The 24,915-nt window shown below is 41.7% G+C and overlaps 1 protein-coding gene across 1 annotated transcript in view; it reads left to right on the top strand.

Moving 5' to 3' along the window:
• Positions 1-24,915, top strand: part of zbtb16a (zinc finger and BTB domain containing 16a) — a 118,664-nt gene that overhangs the window by 69,484 nt on the left and 24,265 nt on the right. The window contains exon 5 of the mRNA XM_036588499.1: positions 3,274-3,360. Coding sequence (XP_036444392.1) covers positions 3,274-3,360 — 87 coding nt within the window. The remainder of the gene's footprint in view (positions 1-3,273; positions 3,361-24,915) is intronic.

Genomic DNA, 24,915 nt, shown 5'->3' with positions numbered 1-24,915 from the left:
GTGCAAGCACTACAGTATGGTATTTTGTGCAGCTCTAAGCAGAATATTGAACTGTTGCCTTAACTCCTCCTGAAACTACATTTTTTCCATTGCTAGAGTGATAATTTATTGCAAAAATGTCAAATTTTCACTCTGTTTAGTTTAAAGATTGGCCTGTGTTGTTTTGACTAAATTTCTTCTTGCTTGATCATACAAACACCTTCAGTCATCTAAACAACATCTGATTAGTCAGAATGTTTTAGAGGGCCCATTCGCCTTTTGTGGCCTTCTGTGATTTTAACAGGCCAGCATCATGATAACGATTAAAAATCAATGTATCGTGCAACCCTCGTTTTAACTTTCAGCTCGAAGCTGCTCTTCTGCAGAATGAGTGATCAGCCGAGTGTCCTCTTTAGCAGCAGTAAATCCCTCTCTTCTAGTTGTGCAATATTTCAGAGGGGAAGTGAAAAGGGAACAGGCCGAGGTGGCACGTGGCACCTCTCCTGCGCTTGTTGGGAACCTCGCGTTGTGTAAGGGCCTATTATGTCAGGTTCGGCCCTGCTGTGGCAACTCCAAGGAGGTGGGGGGGAGAAGGAAGTGGGAGTTGTTAGAAAACAGTTCTTTTATAGCCACTGTTGTTTCTTTTTTTTTCTTGTGCTGGAGAGCCAGTTATTTCTAGCCTTGGCCCTCTGCTCTCTTTTTTCACTGTGGCCCAGAGAGAGAGAGAGAGAGAGAGAGAGAGAGATAGGGAATTAGGGGTGACAATGAAGCGGGGTTAAGGAGTTAGGAGACGCTGTGCCAAACCTGAAGGAGGTGTTTTTCTTCCACCCTTTTTCATCCTCACTTAACAGGAAAGCACCTATTGATCAAAGGGGAAGGCTAGAATTTATCACTTTAATTTCATGACTTTTTAGCAGAGGCTTGAAAGCACACTCCTGCTGGGTGGCTGGACGCCATAGACCCCCTGCGAGATAATGGCCCGCTCCAATAGGCTGACGCCTGTGTTGCGGGTGGGTTTCAGTCCTGCTCCCTCGCTTTCCCTCTACCACTTAATGTGATGATTAATGTCCTCCACCTCCCTACCTGAGGCTACTGCTGCAGTACCTGGACCTGGCTGCCCCATGGCCAGATGTGGGGCTGTTTTGTCCCCTCTTCTCCCCATGCCCCAACACCACCACTTTGGGACCATCCTCTCTACGTTGCGTTTTTTTTTTCCACCGCCCCCCACCCTCCCTCCCCCATTTGCACAACTAGCTGGAGGTTGTGGGAGAAATTGCTGAATTGTATAGGTCTAATTTTGGCACTCAACTGGCAAATCCAGATGATAGAAGTATAATTATAATATGAGCTGATCGATAAAAATCAAGGTGGATTGCACAACCCATGCTTGGGTTCAGAGGTGGCCTTCTCATTTCTGAAACTGTTTTCTGATTTAACCCGCCACTCTCAAGTGACTAACATTGCCATGTGGTCATGACATGCATGCCTATAGTGACTGTTTTTTTTGTTTTTTTAACACTATCATCGATGATTGCTAAAGCATAGTGTAATTATATAAGGGCTGTCACAAATACGTTCTCAATGAATTGGCTTAGATAAACAGGTTCTTCACAAGGGAGAGCTATTTGCACTCAAGTTTTTGTGTGTGTCATTGAAAAAGAGGAAACCCACCCCAGCAGAATGTCACAAATGCCTGTATATTTGTTGTTACAAATTTCATGTATATGAAGTAAAATGAGATGTTTGGTGTTATAAATTGAATGCATACAAAGCAAAAGTGTAAGTGAAATATTTGAAAGTCTAGGCTGAACCACTCCAGTAATATGAAGAAAACTGCAACATACACAGTGTGGAATATACCACTTGAATGCCTGTTACAAGATTTATATAATTCAGATGTTAGTGCTTAAGTAGAGCTGGCCTAAGTAGTATGAAACCCAGGATTGTTAGTGATAATACAGTATAGCTAACATAGCATTGAAATTCCTATCAGGTTTGCAGTTTTGTAGCAGTGGTCCTCAGGCTACAAATAAAGAGATTTCTGCACTCAACACTGCTATTTCAGCATTATATTTTTCTCAAAATTACTCAAGTGGTGGTAAAAATGTCTTAAAAAGCATTAAGTTTTGTTGTTTTTAGGGTATGTTTTGTTGAAAAAAAAAAGAGATTACTCGAATAATCATCAAGAGAATTACCAGATTAGTCAATTACTCACATAATCGATAGTGACAGCTCTAAATTGTATACTAATTATTTCCCAGTTGTAGCTCATTGGAGAATTTCTGTTGAAAGCCTCGATTTTAAACTTTTAATCAGTGCCACATTTGTTTTCATAGGTTAAATAGGACTTTTTGTTGTGATTTAAATTTGAAGGGAACTTACTGTTGTGCATACTTTCTGGATCCTTTACATTTTAGCCATGCTTTTGTCCTTGTTTGGCAAATATATAAATTGGAAACAAGCTGGCATAGAAACAATTTGAAAGTGCAGACTCAAAACTATCAGTAATAGAATTTAAATTGAATAAATGCATTTCAGTACTAATGCTAAATATGTAATTTGCTTGTGTACATAACATAGCAAAACAACAATAGCTTAAAACTAAGTTACTGACCTGCAGCCAAGTCCTTTTAATAATATTGCTCTGCACTGATAGCGCAACATCTTTTGACCAGTTTAAAAAGGGAGTTTTGTGCATAAAGCAGAACGTGTTATTGCACCACCTATTCCACCAGTGAAAGATGAAAAGTGTCTCTTCCTGTCTCTGACGAGAGTACAGTATGTTTTGTAACTTCACAATGGTTGCGAAACGGGGCCCTCACTTCATCTCCATCGCACTGTTTAATCTTAACTATGACTTCCTGTTTTGATTGCTGAGGTGCTGTAACTATGGGATATGGTGTTGTGAATACACTGGGCCGTGTTGTAAAAAGAAAGCTCCACCTCAGCTCTAGCCACACCTGCGCCAGAGTCAATGAATGTAGTACAATGTGAAGGCTCTGACCTGAGATGACCCCCCTCCCTCTGATCAGACACTCAGGCCAGTGAGTGCTGCGCTAGTTCCTGTGTTTGGATGGACATTGCAACACTTTTTGCACATCCACATTCTAGAAGGATGACTAATAGAGGGGATGCAGTTTTTTTTTTTCTTTTTTGGAGGTTTAGGGGGGAGGGGGTGGTTGTCCTTGGTAACCATGTTGTTTTTTGGCATTACTGTTATATTTTGAATTATGGCTTCATTCCTACTGCCCTAATGCATTGTGGGTTGAAAATTGTCTTATTTTTTCTGTACAGCTGGAGAGAAGGCCATCGTGTGTGACCAGTGTGGAGCTCAGTTCCAGAAGGAAGATGCTCTAGAAGCACACCGACAGATCCACACAGGTAAGACAATGACACCTATACCCGCTGGCTGGGGACATAAGTTCAGGACCACCCAAAAGGTCACCTGCCCCCCAAAGGAACATTTGTGGAGAGGAAGAAAGTTTTGTTTTTCTCTTCCAAAATATTTTAAACACACACAGCACTCTTTACATGCAGAAGGATCTAAGTGAGAGCGAAGGCTACACCATGCAGTGCTAGACTGATGAGTGTTAATGTGAGCCTGGGTGCTAGAACGTTCTCCCAAGGGCAGACAGCCAGGACTGTTGGGAGAGTGAGGAGTCAGATGAACTCTGCTTATAATACAGTATGTACATTCATAATGCATAATAAACATGGCTGTAAAGTGTAAAGCATTTTTATAAATGTTTATAGCCCTGTTCATAATGCCTTATGAATGAACATTATGCATTATAAGCAGTGTTCATAAATTATATTCTAAATAGTAATGAAGCTCAGTATCACTTTGCATAGTGCATTATCACTAACAAACCTGCTTAGTTATGAACATTTTTAGTTTTGTATTGCATTACAGCCCAATTACCCTTCTTCTCCCTCAAGACCCCCTCTGAGATTACACTGACCACAACTTTACTGTTGGGTTGGGCATTTGGATATGTTTGGAACTCTGTATACCCAAATTCCCACCCCAGGATGACATCCTGGTTGCACCACTGTCACGCACACCTCATTCACATTAAAATCATTAATGCACATGCCTCAGTGAGTCCCTTTTTTGGATGCATTCCAGCCTCATAAGGGCCCATGATATATCTCAAACTGTATTGCATATTTGTTTGCTAGGGTTGTAAGTCGTAAAGGTGTTTACATGAGCGAATGTTAGGCAATGGGATAGGCTGGAGTATTTATAAACAGATAAAGCTTGAGTCATGGTCATGTGTGTGTGGAGTCTGGAATCTTCACTGGCACGCAGGCCGATAGATGAGCACTTACTGGAAAAGGCTGGAAAGGCCAGCCAGTCTTTTCTTTGGGCGATGAAGGGGAGAGGCAGTTGACGCTCATGAGTTCGCCCCCCAAAGCTGCTTGTCAGTGCGAAGGAGAGAATTATGGGATGCAGTAATGGAATAGCAGTGGTCAAGCTTGGCCGGGCATGTTTGTTTATTAGTGTCCCCACAATAACGAAGTTGCGTGAAGGAAACCTCCATGTGACGTGTGAAAGCCCACACCGCTTTATTTAGCCTCGGCTACAGCAAGCCTTCTCAGGTTTCAGCTTCTGCCTGCGTTGGGTTGGCACCAGAGCGGGGTATGTGCTGACGTGATGCTGCAACACTGTCCCGCACAGGATGACCTCTGCTGTTGGGCCGCTGGGTGAGAGAGGAGTGGGGTAAAGGGGTAGAGAGCTGGTGATGTGGTGATGCATGCGGCCCTCGGTATATTAGGATCCTGCCATGCTCCGACTCCTCACTCTCCCAACAGTCCCGGCTGTCTGCCCTTGGGAGAATGTTCTAGCACTCAGGCTCACATTAACGCACACAAGTCTAGCACTCCACAGTGTAGCCATCACTCTCACTTAGATCATTCTGCATGTAAAGAGCGCTATGCAGGGTGAGTTATATTATCCTATATAGCATAATGCTAGCGGTAACCCTTGACCGTGTGAACCAGATGGGCTCAGTAGCCTCCCTACCCCCCCCTCAAAAAAAATGCTGTTCACAACAGGAATATCATTTTTGTCAATTTCAGCCTGAAGGGACAGAGATTTCTGTTCACTACTGTTTTTTTATCACTGTATAAAAGATGCACGAGGCCTTTTTTCTTTCTCTTTCCGAGAGAGCATGCAGGTTCATTCAGAGAGCAGTTCCAGTCGGTAAGTGCTTATTATTGATTTGTTTAATCAAATAGTTGCGAAAGGCAGGACTGATGTGTTACTTGTATTCCTATTCATACATTCTTGTTTAAAAAGAACAAACATCTTCACATTTTTGGCTTTGTTAGCTCACATTCTTTACATATCAGACAAATGCAACAGCAGCATTCAGAAATCATTTGATTTGCAGAAAAGACTAGATACAATCACAGAAATGGCCACTTTTTCATGTTGGCCTTAAGGGTTAAACTGTAAGTTTATTATTTAAACTTAAACTAAACTTAGGCTTTCATTAGCCTAAATAGCTAAACTAAATGTAAATGCACAGCTAAAGAATCAGTTTTTGCAACACCAAACATGTCTTTGCTGATTGACCACAGTTGGGATAATCAGAAAATTATATACATTTCATATTTGGCCAAACCAGTCCTTTAATTATAAACTTATTACTCAAGAGCTACTGTAAAGTATTCAGTAACTACTATGAATATAATGTGTGATTATAATATGTGTATAATGTGTTATGTAGTTATGAGATTGAGAAATTGAATTTTGCCCTTGCAGTTTAAGAGGTTAATATTCAGTGTTTGTACCATAGTTCATACCTGCAGTAACAGTCAGCTATTACTGTTTTTGTCAGAATCTGAGTGTCCCTAAGTAGCCTTGGGACCAGACTATTTTTAGGCTTTTGCGTAAAATGCTAATGTATTAAAACGTCCTCTCTTCAGTGGTTGAAAAAAAAGACTCATTTGTGTGTACTGTTTTTCTTTAGTTGAGTAAATTGGAGTCAGGGGTCTTGGTAAGCACAATGGCGAGTGATTCACACTCGAACGCTCTCAAAACAGAATCACTGTAAATTTAAACATCAAACGCAAACACCTTCGGACGCTCTTATCTTTTCAGGTTAATCCTTGAAAATGTATTTTGCCTGATGTATGGTAAAGCTGAGGCAGGCTTTGAATGGTCTATAGCAGTGCAGCATAGACTTCATCAGTGAAAACTCTGCTCCTTGCGCACGCCTTCTACAGCACCACACTGATCCCAGTCCTGGACGGCTCGTGCGTGTCTGACAGGCGCATGTAAAGAGCTCGACATGCCCCTACTGACGGGGGCCTCCACAGGCCTTGACCAATATGGGGCCCGTTGTAAAGAGGGGTTAAACGGGGCTAACGATCACAGAGGCATACCAGCGGAAAGCCTGGCTAAATATAGAACTGGAGTCTGGAGCAAAAAAAATGGGCAGCGAGACTTGTCCTCCTGCCAGGGAGCTGAACAGCAGCGAGGCCAGCCTCCCCTGTGGCTACCAGGCTTATATTTTAAATGTGCTATAACGCATGGCTAGTTTGATACGCTGGGTTTTCCCTCCACAGTCCCTCAATATGCTCACCCATATGCTTCATTTCTGCAGCCTAGATAGACTGGAAGTGGGTTATCAGGGGGGTTTTATGTGTGAGGCAATGTGGAAAATATACTTTTTGAAAAGAGATTACTGACGCACATGCGGCATTCTGAAATGTGTTTTACGCTCACAAAATACAATTTAATGCTGTTTTAGTGCCGGTGTGAAGCCTGCAACTGGAGGAGGAATTAATCTTGTTTGGTTATCTTTTAGTTACTACTGACTAAACCAAAAAGCTGCGCACAATCTGTCGCAGTCAGGATTGATGTTACTTCACAATAACTGTCACAACCCCGCCCCCTCCACACACACACACACACACACACACACACACCCCTCCTCCACACATACACAAACACAACCTCTCTAGTGGATATGTAACTCAGTGTTGCACCCACCGTATAAATAGTTAATGACTGTCGGCATGGAGGTGGTGTTTACGATGGCCAAAGTTTTCATGTCGTTGTAAACATCCAGGTCTCCGTTTTCAACTTGGCAGCTCATCCAGCAAAGAGCAAGAGAAGTGCAGAGAGCAGCGGTCATTTCCTGTAATGCTATCTGAAACTGCTGCTAAAGTGGACTGCCTTACATGAGTGAATTATTGGAAAAGCCTCCATGGCCGAATCAGCCATTCATGGAAAATGTACATGCTTGGCTCTGGTTAAATCATACCCCACTGGCACAAATCACTTACTTTTTACAGTACTGTGTCAAACCTAAACCTCATTTATTTAATTTTCAGTCAAACCAGCTGTTAAATACAAGTTATTCATTTTTCAGGATATGTCTCAGGAGGTTAGATATAATCTGAACCAGAAAAATAGCATTTTGTTCCAGTGTATATATGTTACATTGAGGAATGACAATAAAAGACCACTTGACCTGACTTGACTTGCATAAGGAAGGGGAAAGTCAAAGGAAATTAAGCAACAATACAGGACTTTCCAAAAATTGACTATACATGGAATATTCAGTTTACAAACCATGCAAGATCAAAACTTTCATTATCAGATAGAGTACTTAAAGCTTTCACGTGTGAAAGGAGAACATCAAGCTCCACTCTTGCTAAAAAAATGACGGTGTTTCTGTTCATGTGTCCTCTGAGCAAAACAACTCAGTACAGTGGCTCTGAAAGGATGTATAGCTGTCAAGAAGCTGTTAGTGAGAGAAAGAAATAGACATAAGTTTTCCAAAGTTTCCAAAGTTTACAACTAAAAACAACCAAACTGGACATCTGAGACATGGAGTAATGTTTTATGAAGTGATGAGTTTAAATTTTTTAAATATAAAATTATATTTTTCTGCAGATTTCTTTGAAAGTGAGCTGAAAGCATGTCTCCTGGACAGAATGAAAGCTATAATTAAGGTGAAGTGTGTACATATTAAACTCTGAAATTTTTGATATTTAGTTTTTGAGATTTCTGTATAATTTTCTGTTCAGCGTTTGTTTTCTGTTTATTTTTGAAAGCGAAAAATAAATAACTTGCACTTAGGGGCTGTTTTGACTGGAAATGAAATAAATGAAAGGGTGGTTTCTGACTTTTGCACAGTACTGCAGTTGATTGGCTTAATTTTCAGAAATAATTACGTTCCCACTGACTTTGAAATCAGTGCCATCTGCTCTCGGATCATGCCGTCTCCATGCTGTATTACAGCACAGAAGTGTTAAATATGAAAAGGTGCAAGGTGCCAGATGAAAGCCGCATTCAAGCTTTTGATGGTCAGCCCCATCTTAGCAAACACTTGGCAGCTGTGCCGAATGCCAATATTCTGCCAGAATTCTGAAGTCATGCTCATTCCAGGGTAACACCGACCTTCAATGGGCACCATTGTAGCGCCCACTGTGTGCTGTTGACATCAGAGAAATCAGCTGTTGCGATAGTTGAGCTTCTGGAGGGAAACTGACCCACACTGTTTACATTTCTGCATTTTGCCTTTCCTTTTTTTCTTTTAATTATTTATATGTGCTATTAATTTACTGTCTAATCCTCTTGAGTAACCAGCATGATTCAGCAGACACTGACTATGTGAGGAGCTGATCTCTTTTCAATAACCAAATACCATTGAGATGACACATGAATTATCAGCTAAACATAATGTGGATGGCAGTCGCACTTGGTCCTTGTCAGTGTTCATTCTTTGGCTAGGTGTTGCTCGCACTGACGTGCGTGCTGTGGCTCTTTAAGACAGTGCAGGGGCTGTTTAAAGCACCAAAATAGTTGGTAGTGTTTGGTGCCAGGACTTTGAGAGAAAAACATCATGTGCTGTTGTTGACGCACAGCTCCAGCTCTGCTAGAGTCTGACCTACTTTAAAGGGCAGAGCCCAATTTGAAGAGACTTCAAATCCAGGATCACTCATCTCTTGGGATTGGAACGAAACAGAAAACGAAAAATGAACAGAAAAAAATAAAGACGCAGTCGTGAATGTTGCTAAAGGGACTTTTGCAATATGTAGCGTGCATTTGGAATGAGCGGTATTGATTTCTGTCTCGCTTCAGTTTGAGTCAGTGTTTGGAGTCAGTGTTTGGAGTGATATGATATGTGGCAGAGAGCTGTATTTAGCATGCTGGGGTGCTGTTATCCCCCTGTGATGAGAGGATATTATAGGGGAGGAAAGTTCTAGGTTGTCTGTGGCAGCTTCAGAAGTGTGGGTGGCTACGAATAGTGTCTGGAATCTCTGTTAACAATGCTGTTATGACACAGAGCAGAGGAAACGGACCAGGAAACCCCTCCGTCTCCGCAAGATCGGACGCCTCTGTGTGAATCACGCGTCCATTGGGACCCTGGTTAGTCAGTATTAGTCAGATTTTCAGCTCCTATTACGACCTCGGGCCGCCTGAGATGTTGCCATGCGCGCTAAATGAACAGCGACTGTTTCAGAGTGAGAGAGACTTTGGATGTTGTTTCCAGAGAAGCTCAGTGAACTAGGCCTAGCAGCTGACTGACTACATGTAAATCCAGAAATAATGGCAGCGACTGCCCCCCTCTTCCCTCTCGATTTCCCCTTGTCCTTTTTAAGTCTTGTGTTACAGGGAAAATATGCAAACCATTTTGGATAGGGAACAGTGGATTTGCTCGGTGGGAACACGGCGTGACTCCAGCGAAGCAGGCCACAGAGTAAACACTTTCTTTCTCAAGCCAGAAATAGTTTTGACACAGCGAGAGAAAAGCAGGAGGACAACACGCCTGTGTTGTGGTGCTGAGTGAAAAAGGAGCACACCCCCCCCCTCCTTTTTCTTATTTCTTTCACCTTTCCCCCCTAACATCTGAAAATATCCCCTAATCATGACCCCAGTACCCTGAAAACCCCCCAATCCTTTCCCCTCCGCTTTAGAATTGTGCCTGTCACTCACAAACGAGGTCTGTGCCACTGGTAAATAAAGGTCATGTCATACATGTCCATTATCTCAATCATACCAGCGCAGGCAGCACGTCTGTTAAGCATTTAGTTAATTGTGACGTTATTAACTTGTCAGAGTGCATTAAAGTTGCACAACACAATGTGCCTGTGTGGTGAGTGCTTTCACAGATTTGTACAAGGGCGAATTTGTTAACTGTAGGCTTATTTAGTTTTTAATGTTAAGGCTTATTATCAAATAGCTACTATGAATTACTCAGAAAGTACTAATAAATTGATGTGTATAGAATAGTTATTAGAGTAAGAGAGACAGATGGGGCCTGCAGACAGGTCCTTAGAGTTTAAGGAGTTAACCCGATATTTCCTACTTTAAATACGCCGCCAGAGGAGTTACGCTGCGTTGTCCCTGAAGGCCGAAGTAAAATTGTTTTAGCAATTTCAGAATGTAGAACCAGAGCTTTCAGTGTGCTACCATGTTTTCTGTCACTATATAAAAGATGCACAAGGCTTCCTTTCTTGTTGGATGCACTATATTTTTTCCAAGTGAACATGTGAAGAGCATATTGATTGGTTTTATTAGAGTAACGACAAAACACAACTGATATTTTAAGTATATTCCTTCTCGCATGTTTTCTTATTCGAAAAGGTGTTTTATGACACAAACTGAAAAAAAATCTTATTGTTGTTAGATATCAAGTAAATTAACAAAAATAGTATGTTAAATGGAAGAAATAGCCACTTTTCTGCATCAGCCTTAAAAGGTTAACTCATTAATATCTGTCCTAGGAGCATGCATGAGCTTTCTTTGTACTACCATGTTTCTATCGCTGTATAGCGAGCGTGAACACATTTGGAACACAGTTCAGAACAGGGCTTATTATTTATTTCTTTCGTCAGAATAACATTAAAAGACAAATGAAGAATGAGGTATATGCCTATTAATATATTACTCAAAAAGATGAATTCAGCATTGAAAAGTTAAGTTATTACAGGAGAAGAGTAGATTAAAAGGCAATAATGGCTGCATTTCTGCCTCAGTATTAAAGGGTTAATACTAGAACGTAGGATTAAAATATTGCGTTCTGTTGTAGAAATAATGCAGTCAAAAAGGATACCTGAGTACTTAGCACACTGTTTGCAGGCATCCATGTACAAAGGTTGAAGTGGTTAGTTTGGCCCAAGCTTGTGTGGTAACAGAAACAGCGTCCATGTGCCGGTCAGCTGCCGATGATTAAATGACTTATTACCCGTGCCAGACTCTATCCTCATATCTCATTTTACATCCATTACTGCACAAGCTGTCCCCCACTCCAGCGGAGGGCCCATCTGTCCGAGTCCCTCTCACTTTCTGTGTATAGCTTACTTACAGTCGGCTTCTGCTACTGAGATTTAGAGTTTGATTGTAAATATTGCAGACATTGTCATTCGTTTTGTGACTCGTTAAGCTAAATATCTTCAGCGAAACTTCATGTTAGGACTGTGTGTCAGGAAAAGCGAGTGCTTCATAAGATTGTGCTCCTTTAGTTGAGTATATTGCATGTATAACAGGTGGCATAGCCCAGGCTTTCAAAGCACAGCTTGCTTCTGCATTAGTGTCTGACCCTGCGCTTCACAGAGCTTTTTGAGCATCACCACGAAGGTCTTAAGATGAAATGAAGAGCCTGAGAAGCTTCATTTGAATGTGGGGTTGGGTCTGCGTTTGGGCCATCTGAAGCAGCAACCTAGCTCCTCTGTAATGCTTAAATGCTTTGAAGTGGTTTGTGTGTGCGTGTCCTTACAACCACCCTCTTGAACAGAAGGCTTTTCTCCTTTTTACATCCCAAAAATAAGGAGCGTGCAAGTGCTTTGGCCGCTGTATCAGTGACCAAATTAAATCAAGTGCAGGCCAGACTAGCCGCTCTCTCTCTCTCTCTTTTTTCAACCCCCCCCAAACTAATTTTTTCCCCAGATAGGATCTAAATGAGTTTTCCAGTGGCTGCGATGCTCAGCTGGCTGATAGATACCATGTGCAGACGTGCGGCCAACACCCAGAAGTAATCATCTGCTGGCAAGAATGTTTAGCTATTAGGCGAAGTATAAATTCCCACAATGAGTCGCGCTTTTATTGACTGACTCCTTGAATTCTAGTCACAGTGTGGTTGTGTGTTCTGCTTGGGAATGCAGGCCACCGGCCCTTCAGAGAGAATCCTCCTCAGACCCACCACCGACATGCAGCTCTGGGCTTCTCTGGACCAGCTTAGCATGGACGGCGGTGGGCCTTTGTGGGGTCTCTGCGTGACAGCCACGGCCGACATTGTCTCCCCACACCGATTTGACAGCAAACGGTGATATCTAAATCCGTTTGGCCTGGCGCTAGGGGAGAATCTCCACGAGAGAGGGTCTTTGAGCATTGTGAGGAGAAGACAGCAGCACATGTCCAGGGGAAAACATTAAAAAAAAAGTTTTGTCCAGAGATTATGGACTCCTGTAGGCCCAGCGATTCACACGCTGCGAAAAGGAGCCAGCAGGAATCTCCCAATCCGCCAGCGTCCTAGCCAGAGATGTGTCGCATCGTCCCGCTACAATGAGACTCATCCTGTGTTGAACAAGTATTAACCCCCCCGCTCAAATCTGAATGTATTGTATCTCAAATACTAATGGTCATAGTTAATTAGTTAGCATGGTGGAGGTGAGATATGGGGGGGCGAAGGCACAAAGTACAGGAAAATCTTTTGCTATGATAAAAAAGGGAATGTACGCACACACTGAGAGATGCTTTTGTGATTGAGTTTCCCACCTTGAAGTATCCCTGTAATGGATTAACCCCTGTGCCATGAGTGGCTGAATAGAAAAGGATTCACTAGAGGCGCAACGGCGAAGCTCCACAATGGACCAGGCTCCCTTTGTTCCCTCAGCGTTTGGAGTAAATCTCCCCCCCTGTAATTAGATTTGAGCTGTTTGCAGACATCTCAAAAGTGATCGGTATAATACGTCGAAAAAAAAACTGGACCCTTTAATTTACAGTGCAAATACCTTTCCATTAGCAATGGGGGATTTGGCTTTGTTCATTTCCCCCTCCGAAAAAAAGAGAGTGTGGGGAAAGGGAGGAGGAGAAAAAAAACACTCTTCTGTTACTTAATTGTGAACGCCAAGATTAGTGCGGACACTTCCAACCTTTCACCTCAAACAAAGGAGCGATCAGGTCCGGTTGCCTAGTGACATGGTTTTCACGTTGGCCAATTTAGACGGGTAGTTGGCTCCGGCTACCTGTACCCATTCCGCCGATGGAGCAACAGTGGCTCCATAATCATTGTGGTGGTGTTAATGCTTGCAGACTTAAAGAACGAAGCAGCTCTCTCCCTCTTACTTTTTCTTTCTGTCTTTCTTACTGAATATCTTGCTCTCTATCACTCTCTCCCTCTCTCTTTCTGTCTCTCTCTGCTTTTCTGTCCGTCTCTCTCTGATGGCTGGAGTTGAGTTGCGAACTCAGATGGGAGCCATTACGCTATGGAGGCTTGCCCTTATCAGTTAATAGCAGGTTTCCAAGGACTAGGATTGTTTTGATAGATGACACCTGGTCACTCGCTCACCACTCAGTCAAAGCAGAAGAAATGAAATGCCTGGTTAGATAAGGTATCACTAAAAATCCCCATCTATTGATTGCCTGTGTTCATAAAAGCACAGGAGGGGTGAGAGTTAATCTTTTCCAGTGCGCTTCTAAGACACTTGGTCTGCGTTCAAATAAAATTGGCTGTGCTTGCAGAGCATGACTCCGAGGGAGTTGTATATTTGTGTAGGAATTAGCACCAATATTTTGCTTTATTTGTATGCGGCACTCAGAACTAAAACTTTCCGACAGCATTTTTTTCTACTGTGCCTGAATGATTATGGTTATTGAATTGTAGATATTAAATTTCAGGTATTTAGAGGCAATTACTGTATGTACAGTGTGCCAAAAGGTGTTGTTTAGAGCGATGGACCCCAGTAGAAGAACATTCTCTGATTCTCTGAAGTACCTTTCAGTAGATGATTCTTTATAAAAAAAAAAAGAAAACATTTCTGTACATTAGACATGCGAGTGTGATGAATTTTAAATTTGCATTTTAAAGAACATAACGTAAACATTTTATGCCAGAGGCTTCTAGAACCATCCAAGCCAAGAACCTTTGTTAAAGTTGTAGGTATTATCTAGAGCCTATCAGTCCACTTCAGAGAGAAAGAGGAATGCTGCATTGTAAGGGCCCTTCCACGCAGGAGAAGGTGTCCGTTTACAGTCCGGCTCAATGGGCAGGTCGCGTAGCCCAGCGCTGACCACTAGCCCTGGAATGTGATTGATTATGTGGGATTTGTGCCATTGAGAACCTTTCAGCAGCTCCAGGGGTCACAGGGTCATCTCATCCGCAAATCGGCTTCCTTTTGTACAGTGAAGGCCGAGAGAAGAGCCGCACAAAACCCTCTTTTTTTCCCCTCCTTCTTCTTCTTCACCCTGGGAAAATGGGGGAAGGGAGTGTCAATTAAACAACTTCTTTTTCTCTCTCTCTCCCTTTTCGTCTGTCTTTAAAGAGAAGGTCGGTCTTCAGTTCGGCCAGCGCTTTCCTTTTAAAAAAGCATCGACATAAAATCTATTGAACTACAGCAGGAAACTGAAGCAAAAGTTATAAGACCGTAAAATGTTTCAGATTTTTGCTTCATAAAGAGAACAATTATGTTAGTGCATATTAAAAACTCAGTCTGCTTTATTGCACTGAAGTCATTAAAGAAATGTTTAACAGCTGTTATTAAAGAGCTGGCAGTTACAGGAGCTTAGTTTGGAAAATTACGCTGCAAATATGAATATGTAAATATGGAACAAAGAAGTGTGCTTTTATTAATTTATTTTTGACTGCACTCTTTAAAAATAAAGGTGTCAAAAAGGGTTCATTGGAGCGATGTTATAGAACAGAGGTGCCCAAACTTTTTGCTTTGGAGGGCCAAAGCCAATGTTTGTGGTGAGCTGAATGCCAAAATGATCAAAAAGCATACAAAGAAAAAAGGTAGATCTTAAATCAAGTTTTTTAAAAATCATATTTACACTATATATTTCTGCCAGGCCATGCTTTGGGCAGCGCTGGTATAAAAGAACCACTTTTGGTTCCCTAACAAACCTTTCAGTGAAAGATTATTTTAAAAAACTCTTTTCTGTAAAAGCTTCAAGAACCTTTTTAAAGGTTCTAAAGGTGCTAAAATATCTGTACTAATTAAAGTTTTTCATTTAGGAGCCTTTGTTTTGAAGAGCGTTCAGCATGATGACTTGTGCTAGGACAAAGCACTGTTCAACTGTCCAAACACTAAATACTGTTTAACCATTTAGCTTTGACCAAAATCTAGGACACAATGACCACTGCCCCCACCCCCCTCTCTAAGAGGAAAAAAAGAGAATTGGTTTGGCAATTTGCTGAACTTTGACAAGTGAGGCAAAGCCGCCATTAGACGCCCTGCCATGGAAGCCTTTGATGTGTGGTCAGTTAGGCCTCAGGATGACAGTGCAATTCAGAAAATGTGCTAGTCCTTGGCCCTCAGGGTCTAGTCTTTGTGGTCAGCAGACCTGGATTATACTTTAACCCTGAGGAAGGTCTCCAGGCAGGGTGAAAGGCCAGTGATCTTAAAAGAGAGAGAGAGAGAGTGAGAGTAAGCCCTTTCCCTCCAGTCTGGAATGCAGTATCTTTTACCCAGCAGCCTCAGTGGTCAGTTTTTTTTTTCCTTCCCCTGCTGAGAGATGTTCACCTGAACAGAGTTAAGAAAGTCAGTCCGGGTCTGAGTTTTGCTCTTGCTCTTCAGTAGTCAGAGATACTTGTTGTAACAAACAGATGACGCTGTCCTGCTGGAGCGCATTCCTCATGTGAATGTGAGAAGCGCAGGGCTCATCAGTTCCTGACTGACTCACACAGAAATAAGCTCTGAAATGATGTTTCATTTGCTAGATTTATTTTTTGTTTTTGGGTGGGTGGTCAATGTGATATACGGTCACTGTCATGATCAGTACGTTTTTCTGAGTATATCATAGGTGTTGTCACTTTTTCTAGAAGACAAAACAAGTTGCACAGAGCATAAAAGACAAATAAAAATGAAATTAAATTAAGTATAGAAAGTCTGTATCAACAACTCATGGATTAAACCAAAAAATTGTACTTTTTTCATAGCTCTCAGTGAAGTAAAAGAACGGAAAATAATAAACATACTCAAAACTTGCTGCCCATTGACTTCTGTTATGAGTCTGTTTTGAGTCAATAGGTTTTCTGTTCTTTCACTAAGTACAGAGAAAAAACCCATTGAAATTATTGTCCATGAGAAGTGACCACTCACTACAAATGCAGCAGGTAGAGATTAGGTTGAAAATGCTGAAGTATTTATTTAAAGAACTGTGCATTTGAAAGGTTTCTTTAGGGAACCAATTATGGTTCTTCTATGTCATCACTCCAAAGAGCCCTCCAGATAACCTTTTTAGCACCTACACTGTGCTGAGTGTGAGCAAGCCTGTTTGTTTATATTATTTAGCTCATTTAATGAGAAGTTAAAAATGATTCCTCAAAGTAATAAATGATTCTCTCCATCATTAAACAGTATTAGGGTTTCTGATTGTCAGGGGTAAATAGAATCAGCCTTTAATTAAACTGTATGTTTGGATTCCTTTCATATTCCACCAATAAAAGCAACATTTTGAATCTGATTTGCTTTGGCTGTAAACTGAGCTTGATTAATGTTTAAGGGATGAATTTCATGGCTTTCTTATCTTTTCTGAGGGTGGTCATTTGAGGTCTTTCCTGCGCTTTCCTAGCATAAAGCTCATGTGGTCACAGCCTCAGAGGTCAGACAAGCTAACATAGCCCCCCCTGCTGGTAGACTGTCTGACAGTGCACCCACTGGACACTTCCAGACACTCTGTCCTTTCCTCCTTTTTTTCAGGTGAAGTTTTTTCCCCTAAAGCTGTGCTCATGTTAAAAGGTAGATGTCCCTATTTTTTAATCCCTAAAGAAATACTGTTAAGTGTCTTTCAGCGCCTGAGTAATGGATGGACAGTTTAAGAACAGAACATGAAATATATTGTATAGCTTTAAGATATTACAAATCACTGTAATGTGATAAAGATTGCTTGCATACTAATGATCATATATGGAGAAACGGCACATGTGAATATGAACAGTGTTGACATCAGGTTCTTGGAAACTATGCTGCTGACAAAGCAAAAGTAATCTCCCACAATGACCAGAGATTTGACGTATATTGACGTGATAACCGTGAGTCTGGTGTGCTGTGAGCTTTCATTGATTTGATTTGTCTGCAGCTCCTTCTGCATATCTGTATTTGTCTGACCCCTCAAGCGAAGAGTAGGCTTACATAGCACGAGGAGACAGGCTACTGGGAGGTTACAGAATGCTGCTTCTATGCTGACTGGACAGGGCGCTGCTTTCTAAAAGCAGAAATACGGTTACCTGTCATTCCAGGAACTCCAGCAGCAGGGCTCAGGAACATTTACAGCACACAATTTACAGTGACGATTAGAGAAAATGAAAGAAGCCTGCGCTGTGATTTGTTTATGATCAGGTTCATGAAGAGAGGTAATGAGTTATTAGTACAATGTGGATATTCACTTTTTCCACATCTTTTCAAACAGAACAAGTTCAGGCAGTTCAGTTGTACAAGGCTGCAGTTAATAGCACAGTGAGGGAAGAGGTCATGTTCTCATAGGCACACAACCGTAAGATGTTACCTTCGGATTATCTATTTATGCTCCGTCCACAAACGTGTTTTTGTAGTGACTGTTCGGAGAAACTTTACAGAACGTTTGCTAAAGTCTCATTGAAACTTGTGTGTGTGTGTGTGTGTGTGTGTGTGTGTGTGTGTGTGTGTATGTGTATATATATATGTGTGTGTATATATATTGCCCACAAGAGCACAGCTGAAGGGCTTTTTGGATAGCTCCACTTCTGCACAGCACCAAGTGCAGTTTGCAAACAGTGACAGTAGGGTTACACAGTCACTGCGCTCAAAGCTTTGAGTATATTTATTGCTGCCTGCCACAAGATACCTACTACTTGAAGCATGTACAAAATATTCTAGATGCTTTCTGCATTGCTGTGGCACATCGATTCTGGTGTAAAACAGCCTTGCTTTAAGCAGTACAGATGGGAATAAGCTGAATGCATTACATTTAAATACAGAACAAATAATCAGCTTTTAATGTACGTTAATGTAAAGTTTTATTTCAGTTGATGTTGGAGTGTTTTAACTGCTCCGTTCGTCATGAATTTTTAACATATGTAAAGAAACATCTGCCATGTTCGAATGGTGTAGAAAAATTAAAGATCAACAAAAATAGTTTTTTTTCTTTCTTTTTTTCAGACAGCGACAAAATAAGTGTGCCATTATTGTTTATTTTCCTATTCCACAGTCTCTCTAACAGTGTAGGCCTATGCATTTTCATTCTTCTGTCATGGTGCGGGATTGATGAAAAGTAGGAGTTTATTGAGTCAAAGTGGACTGATAAGGACTTTTTACTATGTCTTGTTTCACTTACCAAATATTTGGTGTGTTGCAAGACAAACACTACTTCTTCATTTGGGTCCTGGCATAAAGTTTGGAATTCCCAAAGCTAGTTGACCATTCAGAGAAGATCTGCTCCACAGTGTATAATATTGTGAATGTGCATGTGCATAGGAGTGGGTGTTAGAACAGTGTACAGTCATTTGAGAATGTGTCTGGGCTTCTGGGGCTCCTCCACCCTTTTAAAAGCTCATTACCACCGAGACAGTAAATTAACAGGTGTTATCACACAGGCTAAATGACAAACCGATGAGAGCATCTCCTCCAGTATCAAACAGAAATTAATTAGATTCTATCTAAACTGAAGCGCTAGCTAAATCATCACAACACATTTGCACTTTTCAAACATTCCGCAACCCCATTGTGCAGAAACTGATAATGTTTTTTCTCTCTCTCTCTCTGTCTCTCTCTCTCTCTCTCTCTCTCTCGTTGTTTTTTTATTTTTTTGGTGATTTTTGAAGTGGAATGCTCTTGACTCTTCGTCCTGTCGCATCTTTAAGTGTCTGCAATCTAATGTGTTTTCTAATTCACTCTCTCAACAAGTGCATCTCAGGCTTTTTCTCCATGTTTTTATCATTCGATTCCACTGAGGGTTTTTTTTTCTGTCTTTTTTTTTCTTTCTTTCATTCTTTACTCGTAAGTGTACGTCGTTTGCTGTGCTGTGTGGCTGCAAAGCTAAATCAATTGGCTTTCTAATGGAATTAAAAAGGGTTGAAGTGATGGAGGCAGACCGCTATATTAGTTGCTTCAAAAGCGCTCCCCCTAGGCCCCTCTTCCCAGAGCTCTGATGCAGCTTGATCGACACTCAGCTGATCTATAAATAAAGTCTTTTCTTCCCTCACAAAGGCTTTGTGGTTGACGGTTTGTCTTCAAGGTCAGGGGCAGCCTGCTCTGAATAAACACGTTTCAGAGATCATTTGGAAAATGACCCAAGCCTAATTGAGACGGTCGCTCTCTGTCAACTATTTAGGAAAAGGGGCTCCCTCTAAAATTCTTTGCTTTTTTTCTGATTTCTTTGCGCCGTCAGGCCTGGCTCATTCTTAGTTTTCTGAGCGATTTCTTCTGGTTAAAAAAATATTTGAGGTATTTTTGGATTGCTGCACCAGCACCTGGTGTTGTTAAACTGTCAAAATGTATTTGTGTAAATAGCAAAATGATGGATGGTACAGTAGCTGCTATATACACACATCCTTTCAGAATGGGAATATTTATAAAGTGTTTGTCTTTCCCTGTGATAACCCAAATGCTGACACACTCCGCGTGCTCCGTATGACCCTGTTTTGCACAAGAAATATCCTTGTTTTTACGAGCGGCCGTGAGTTGTTTAGACAAACCACGACTGTCGTTTTCCATTTTATTCCTGTTATTTTGTTTACGGTGCCCCAGAGTTATGCTGCAGAGAAGACACTGTTGCTCTGTAATGCCACCAGCTTCCAATTTATGGAGCATGTTGATTACCATCCATTTTTCTATTTAAGCCTCTTTCTGTTACAGAGAGTGCCTTCACTGCAGCTGTAGGTATCTTGCTGAGCATTCATTCGGAATGGTGCATTTAAAACACGCCACTCCTTCAGCCGAGCCCAATAAAGCAAACTTGTGCCGGCCATCAGGAAGGTGATTCTGCCCGGCCGCAGCCTTGTCCCTCAGCCCCATTTCCTCTAATAGCCCCACAAAAGCCTACATTAAGCTGGAAAGAGGCATGCCATTCCTATTATACCTAATACCTTTATCTTTATAAGTCATTTGGCCACGGTTCTCTTAATGCATTCGAATATGATTAGCACTACTCTTTCTTTTTCAGGTTTTTCCTTTCTTTTTTGTATTCAGAAGGGGATCATGCCTTGCTTTCCTTGCTCCCCCCACACACACCCACCCCTTTGCTGTTTTTTGTAGTCACACAGCATCGCGCTTCCATTCTCACCGCTGCCGTCTCAGAAAACAACAAAAAGTGCCGTCTCTGTTGGTCCGGCAGGAGTTGGGGGCAGTTTTGGGTGGGGTTTGAGGGGGGTGCCGCCTAAAGCCTTTTGTGCAGTAGGAAAGACCGTGTCAGCGGCCAGTGAGAAAAGGTGCTCCGGTCATTTGGCCACAGTAAAAGCCCGAAAATGTAAAGATTAGGGACGTAAGGGGGTCGAGCCAAGAGCCTATGACTAATGCAGCCGGTCATTCACAGCCCCTGCCACATTGTCTGTCCACTGTCCAGATGGCCAGTGGAGGAACAAAGCATGGGAAGAGAGGGGCTAAATGAATTCCAGAGCAAGGCTTCCAGTCAGATTATCATGTAGTGAAGAAAGTTGCCCCCCAATCTTTTATATCTACATGTGCAGAAATCCTTTTGGCCAGTGCGCACCAGATTGCAGGAGTTATCTGCCTCTTCCTACTGAATGAGCAGCTGTTGCAGACCTGCATGCCAAATGTCTGTCATCGAGCATTTATAACTATAGCAGGAGAAAAGCCATAAACAAACATATTGAAATGGGTAAGTGATGGGAGTGAGATTGTGTTACTGGATTGGCTGGATTTACGTGGTGAATAAGCAGTGTAAATGTATCACCCTGCATCCTGTCTACATGCTCCACAGGGGCGGGGCCACCTGCTGTCAATTACAGCCTCAACGCTCCTCATGTACCAGTCAGGCCCCACCCACTACATCAGGGGAAAAAAAGAAACCAATGATGTTTCGACACAGATTTTTCGTACTGATGCTGTAGCAGTCTGTTTAATTAGACTTTATTCCTCACACGCACACATTTCCCTGTTTGCTTTATCTCTTTTCCTCTTTTGAATGAGAGCGGTTTTTAATTGTTTACAATCTCTGCATATTCAGTATTCCATTCGCACGACAGGATTCAAATAAGCTTGTATATCAGATATGTCAAACGGATTAGAAATACGTCTTAGCCGCTTGCGTTGATTGGAAAGATCATGTTAAACCGTTTTAAAAGATTAGCCAGCTCCATTATTAGCGAAAATAGATAAGGATCAAAGTGAACTACCATCAGTAAACAAACAGCTGGGCATTTTTTAGGAAGAAATAAGGTAGGAATGCAAAACTTTTCACGTTATTTTCCTCAGTGCAGATCTTTTTCATGGTGGCAGTTTGTCATTTGGTGGAACAGTGTAATTTATTTCCATCCTCCTGATGTGTTTCCCAGTAATGGGCTCGCATAGAGAGCGTTTCTGCATACACCCTGAGGGGAAAACACACACACACATAACATGCGCGCACACACGTACACACACTCTCCAGCCTCACTCACAGCAAATAACAGCTCGTAGAGTGATTGCAGATCTACAGCATGCAAAAAGAGTTGATCCAGTTGCCTGTATATATTGACTCAACATGCATTTCTTACTCATAATGGAGAATTAAGAACATTATTTAATACTGTCCAATTTTGATTAGTACCGTTACATTTTCATTGGACTTCCTTGTCCATATTTTAACATGACCAGTATTCAGAAACACTTTACTGAAGGGCAGCTTTAGTAAGGCTGCTTAAGCCACCTACATAGGACTGTCATGACAACTGACATTAACTTACATGGACTTTTATAAAGGTTTATTCCAACACACGTCAGTTTTCACAAAGGCTGCTTTTGTCCATTTTGATGTTACTCCTCAGCAAGTGTCATGACAGCTGATGTTTGTTGTAATAAGCCTTTATAAATGTCTAGCTTAATGTAATTTCTCATAAAAGGCTCAGTATGAATCATGTAGCTTTATGAGCACTGCTCTACAGTAAACTGTTACCCAATATTTTAATACCTACAACTTGGGCACTTTATATCATCTTGAGGAGAGCAAAGACAGCTGCTGATGGGTTAAGCACAGTGGCCCCTGCTGGCCGCAGTGCAGAATTACAGCCTGTGAAATGCTCACTCGTGGCCAATGAGGGACACTGAATACTGACACGCTTGGCAACCATTCGGCTGGTTGCCACAGCCAAGCAAGCAAGCAATTCGGAAGCCAGCTGTACTGCAGGAGCTGTTCCTTCTCATTTGCAGTTCATTTATCTCCCATCTCCACAACCCTCGCCAGCGCGCACACACACAAGCTCCCACTGGTAACCCCATCTCCATTGTGCCCAATCAGCTGTGCAAAGTAAATGGCATCTCTTTCCTCCGCCTTTTATTCATTCAAAATAGCACATGCACGCCTCAGCCAGCACTGTCCTCTCCACAGAAACACACTAGCAGAGACATCAGTATGCAGACATCATACTGCCGCGCAGACGTGCACACTTACGCACACGTACACAGGCTCGCTGATACACCCAGGCATTCAGCTGCTATTACTCCTAAACCACAAATCAATAACAATGTCAAAACTGACAGTGGGCAAGGCATCCACTTCAGCCTCAGTATTGTTGTAGTGGCAGCTGAGCGCAAGACTGTATTTTCTGTTTTCAGCATCTATTAACTGACGAGCGTTTGTCGGCTATGAGTTTATGGCTGTGCTTGGCGAAAGTGGAAAGAGAAAAAGCCTCTGATTCAGAGTGGTTAGTATTCAGTTAGAGATGATAAGATCTAGGCTAGAACATGGCAGTCATACAAATCAAATGAGGCTGATAACATTGTCTGGCAACATGTGCAGCCCAAGCTGTGGAAAGCAGAGCAGTAAGGGTGCAACAGTATCAATACATCATTGAAAAATTTAATGTAAATGTAACATGTATCAGTAATACACCCCCCAGTCTCTTTTGAGGTTTTCATTTGCCCTCTTTCTTGGAAACCGCTGTCAACAGTCAACTCGGTTGCGGATCAGTATTTTGCCCAAAGTCAGCAAACGGCATGAATCAAACATAATCATTAGACTCTTAAAAGGAACTCAGCAAACGGTTTCTTGACGAACATCGAAGTTCCTGCTAAAACCTGAGAAGACTAGTAAGTTCTCGATGTTGAGAACTTCAGAACTTCATTCAAATGTTAAGTGGTGACCAATAACAGGGAGGAACAGTGTGAATGAAGTAAATAGGACAGTAGACTTGTGACTAATCAAGATGTATTCTGCTTATATTCTGACTGTTATTTTTTTTATGCACTGTAACGGAATACATGACTGAATATGTTTCAGGCAGTATATTCAGTATTCAGCCATCACTACTTTTTCAAAGTATTCTGCCCATTAAAAAAAAAAGTCAAAAATCATATCAAACCTCAAACTCTATGCATCACTACACCCAAAAAAACAGCATTGGTTACTGAGGGAGCCATCAGCACTGTAAACTTGAGAAAGCTTCAGACATCCTCCAGACTCTCTCTTCCCTCCTTGGTATGAATCTGCCGTATCTCATTCCCAGCACTAATTCCAATTTAATTGCCAGTGGCCTGAAGCCTCCTCAATAGGAGTAACAAATGGTTTGATTTTGTAGACTTCATCAGACTGCATTTTAAATGCGACACACTAACCCCGCTCGAATGCCAATGAAGCCGAGGAGAGGCTGCCTGTTTACTAATTATCCTTTTTCTTACTGGGAGCCGCACTGCGAGGGTTGTCTGATTAAATCGGATTTGTGGGAATGGGTGGGGGTGGGGGGTGAAGGGGGGTAGCACGAGCGGCCGTATGCTTTGTAAATGATCCTGAGCCAAGGTGAGGACCAGCCACTGTAAATTCTCCTCACTTGAAGGCACATCACAGCTTTTTGAACCCAGGTCATCTCTGCTGGAGTCATAAATCACCCACATCTGATGCAGCGTGTATGATGTGTTATCACTCTATCCATCAGCACATCACAGGTTAATCAATAGACTGCTGTCAAAATGAGCCAGTGCCGTATTTTTTCTAAATGCTGAGATACGTCTCATGCAGGTCTGCTTTAGGGCTACAATTAACGATTATTTCCATAATTGATTATCTGTTGACTATAATATCTGTTGTTAGTAATCTATCGTCTATTATTCAATTACAAAACTAATTAAACAATTATGCTTTTACTTTACCCCGTCACAGCAGCACCATCATTTAAACTTTCAAGTTTTTCTCTTATGGAAACAACAGAAGCCCCCCCCCCAATACTTCCTATACTGCAGTCTGTTATTTTTACTGTGTGGATCATATGTACATTATGGGCTATTACAGAGCACTTTTGTTTTCAAGAAAATTAAGCGCCAGCTTTTTCCATAATCTTTGTTGTCATGACTTATTGTCTTTGACATCCTGTCACTGTAACTAGGGATGCACCGATAAGGGAATTGTGGCTCGAATGGCGATAGCCGATATTTTCTGTGTTAAATCTGCTGATGCTGATGTATAAACATTTATAAAATGTTGAAATACATTTCAGCATTACAGAGAATTTTTTTTATTTCTTTAGAGTTGCAAGACGTATACATTTTAGCACAGTAGCCCAGTACCACCTAACTATTCTGTATAGTAAATACATCATCAAAAATCTCTTCGAGATATCAGTCAAA

Source organism: Colossoma macropomum, unplaced genomic scaffold (genome assembly GCF_904425465.1).
Source record: "Colossoma macropomum unplaced genomic scaffold, Colossoma_macropomum, whole genome shotgun sequence".
In the NCBI taxonomy this organism is placed as follows: domain Eukaryota; kingdom Metazoa; phylum Chordata; class Actinopteri; order Characiformes; family Serrasalmidae; genus Colossoma; species Colossoma macropomum.
The sequence above is the reverse complement of the archived record's forward strand: the minus strand, read 5'-3'. Positions and strand labels throughout refer to the sequence as shown.